The sequence below is a fragment of the Morone saxatilis genome, unplaced genomic scaffold, assembly GCF_004916995.1.
Source record: "Morone saxatilis isolate NCDOM2014 unplaced genomic scaffold, NCSU_SB_2.0 Contig24, whole genome shotgun sequence".
NCBI classification, from domain to species: domain Eukaryota; kingdom Metazoa; phylum Chordata; class Actinopteri; family Moronidae; genus Morone; species Morone saxatilis.
The window spans coordinates 14101013-14103290 of NW_023339807.1; the positions used below are offsets into that span (position 1 = coordinate 14101013).

Sequence of the window (2278 nt, forward strand, 5' to 3'; positions counted from 1 at the left end):
AGAGACAGACTTTCACCAAACACATTGCCTATAATAATTGAGTTTTCCCTTTCAACCACCACTTATACAAGATGGGAATAAGGATTGTTTAACCGACGACCTTCAGGATGAGTCTCTTAAGTTCAGGTCGTCTGTCAGCTTGCTGTCTCTCGTCTCGGTGCAGTGAGTCCACGAGCCATGTCACCAGCTGTGTGGGAAAGATGGCGGTGTCCGTCTTGTAGAGGTTCTGGAAATCACCCAGAGCGTCCAGCCGCCGCAAACACAATGTGTTGATAAAACCACGCAAGTAATAGAATCTGCAGGGGGAAAATTATTGAATGACTCAAGTCTTTGGAGTCAGCGCAAACATGTTTTTACAGAATAAAGAAGATCAATAACAAGAGGAATGGAGGGGGGAAATAACTGAAAGTGAAAAAAATTAACTACAAATGCTACCAGACCAGAGGATGGAAAGAGTGACAAGAGAGAAAAGAATAATAAAAACACAATACCTGGCCAGCAGAGTAGGTTTCTCGTTTTGGACAGAGAAGATGGCCTTGCCAAGCTGCTGGATCAGCTCACTGTAATAACTTTGGATAGAGTGGAAGGACTGAGAGACTGGGAAATCTGGGAGCTGAAACACTCTTACTGGCTTAGGAGTAGTTCTCAGTGCTAGTAGACAAAGACATATGAAGTGCAGGGAGGGAGAAAATGTGGGGAGGAGGATGAGGCCAAGGCAAGAAGGGGAGACAAACAGAGAAAAGTTTAATTTCTTCCAGCTACTTTGTCTATATCTTGACAGTTTGTGCCTCTGTAGTGCCTAAACATCCTCTCTGGTCTCACCATGGTCAGGCAAGATGAACCTGGTCAAAGGTGTGTTTTTTTGGAAGCTGATAGTTTGGTTATCTCGAAGGTTAGGGAGGCTCATCCCCAATCTCTTGCTCCGCTCTAGCCTGCTCTCTGAAATAGAGCTCTTTCTCCGGTCTTGAATCTCCTGCATGGTGGGTCTGAGTGGAACTTTGACTGTAGCCTTCATCCTACATGACATGTGATAGAAACCATGCTTGAACACCACAAGAAGATATAGATTTGTATTTTTTCATAAAGTTAGGGGAGAGTGCAGTTGTTATTTGCTACCACGCCTCAGCTGCGGACATCAATATGTTGTCAGTTAATATAAACATATAAACTGTTCGACTGGCCCAGTATATTCAGTTTGTGGGTGTACCTGCAATGTGACCATGTATTGGTGTCCCTATTTATACCAATTAGAGGACACGCAAAAGTGGTGAACTTTATGAATATCATCAGTTGGTTTTGAGTCTTTTTAGATTTAATAACTCACTTCTGCATTTCAGAACGAGTGCTGATTTCCAGTCGAGCAAAGTTGTCCATTTTCCTGTTGAGACGATCCTTGAGGAAGAAGTGGAAGATGTGTGTCTCCAATACCTGTAACACAGCCATGTTAATTTGAAGATGAGCACCTGGCCCAGCATCCCAATTTGTCAGCCATTCAAGTTAAAAGAATAGAAAAAAAATTGTTTTACCAAGTTAGTATTTACCTTCTTGTAAAAAAGCTGTTCATCTGGCTCTCTGGTTTTCAGGAATTCCTCACTGTTAAAAACTCGATGTTCATAGTTCAGATGACTGCTAACATCCCTGTTATATACATACATGTATATATTAACAAAACATATATTTTTAGAAGGACCATCCCATTAGATCTCAGTACACAAAGAACACACACACAACCTGAATATGTTGACAATCAGTTCCAGTGTGATCCTCTGGATGTCGTGGTTGAGGTTTTGTTGCCATGCTCTTCTCTGTGCCCGCTGCTCACTGATGTCAGTGTAGCTTGCATGGTGGCACTGATACAGGTCAAAATGTATCTTCAGGGACTGACACCTGCAAAAACACACTCATACTGTAAAAACAAACAGAAACATATTCATATCTCTTCTGAAATTTTGGGAAAAGTTACTGGATCAGTAAAGTTGTCCATCTACAATCCAAGTCCAAATCCATATGCTGCTTTTGTGGTTTGTTTGTATTTCTGTATAGTAGTACTAGAAATGAGCAGTAGCTGTATTACTCTTAGCATTACAATGATTACCTCTGTATGAAGCAGTCTGCAGCAGCCGGGGGAATCTCTGGTAGGTCAATAGTGTCAGAACAAGAAGTGGAAACACTTCCATTATCAATGTTGATTAGGATTAGATCATCCGTTTCCTGGATGAAGGAAGATCAAGAGTAAAATAAATCTCTCCTCCTAGTGCACTAAGTTAAAGTTTTATTA

At 41.3% G+C, this 2278-nt stretch overlaps 1 protein-coding gene across 1 annotated transcript in view; it reads right to left on the minus strand.

Moving 5' to 3' along the window:
* LOC118335330 (DENN domain-containing protein 3-like) overlaps positions 1 to 2278 on the minus strand; it is a gene marked incomplete in the record, with an annotated part of 15127 nt that overhangs the window by 6650 nt on the left and 6199 nt on the right. The window contains 7 exon segments of the mRNA XM_035671564.1: positions 101 to 296; positions 492 to 651; positions 823 to 1016; positions 1325 to 1428; positions 1542 to 1638; positions 1732 to 1887; positions 2096 to 2211. Coding sequence (XP_035527457.1) covers positions 101 to 296; positions 492 to 651; positions 823 to 1016; positions 1325 to 1428; positions 1542 to 1638; positions 1732 to 1887; positions 2096 to 2211 — 1023 coding nt within the window.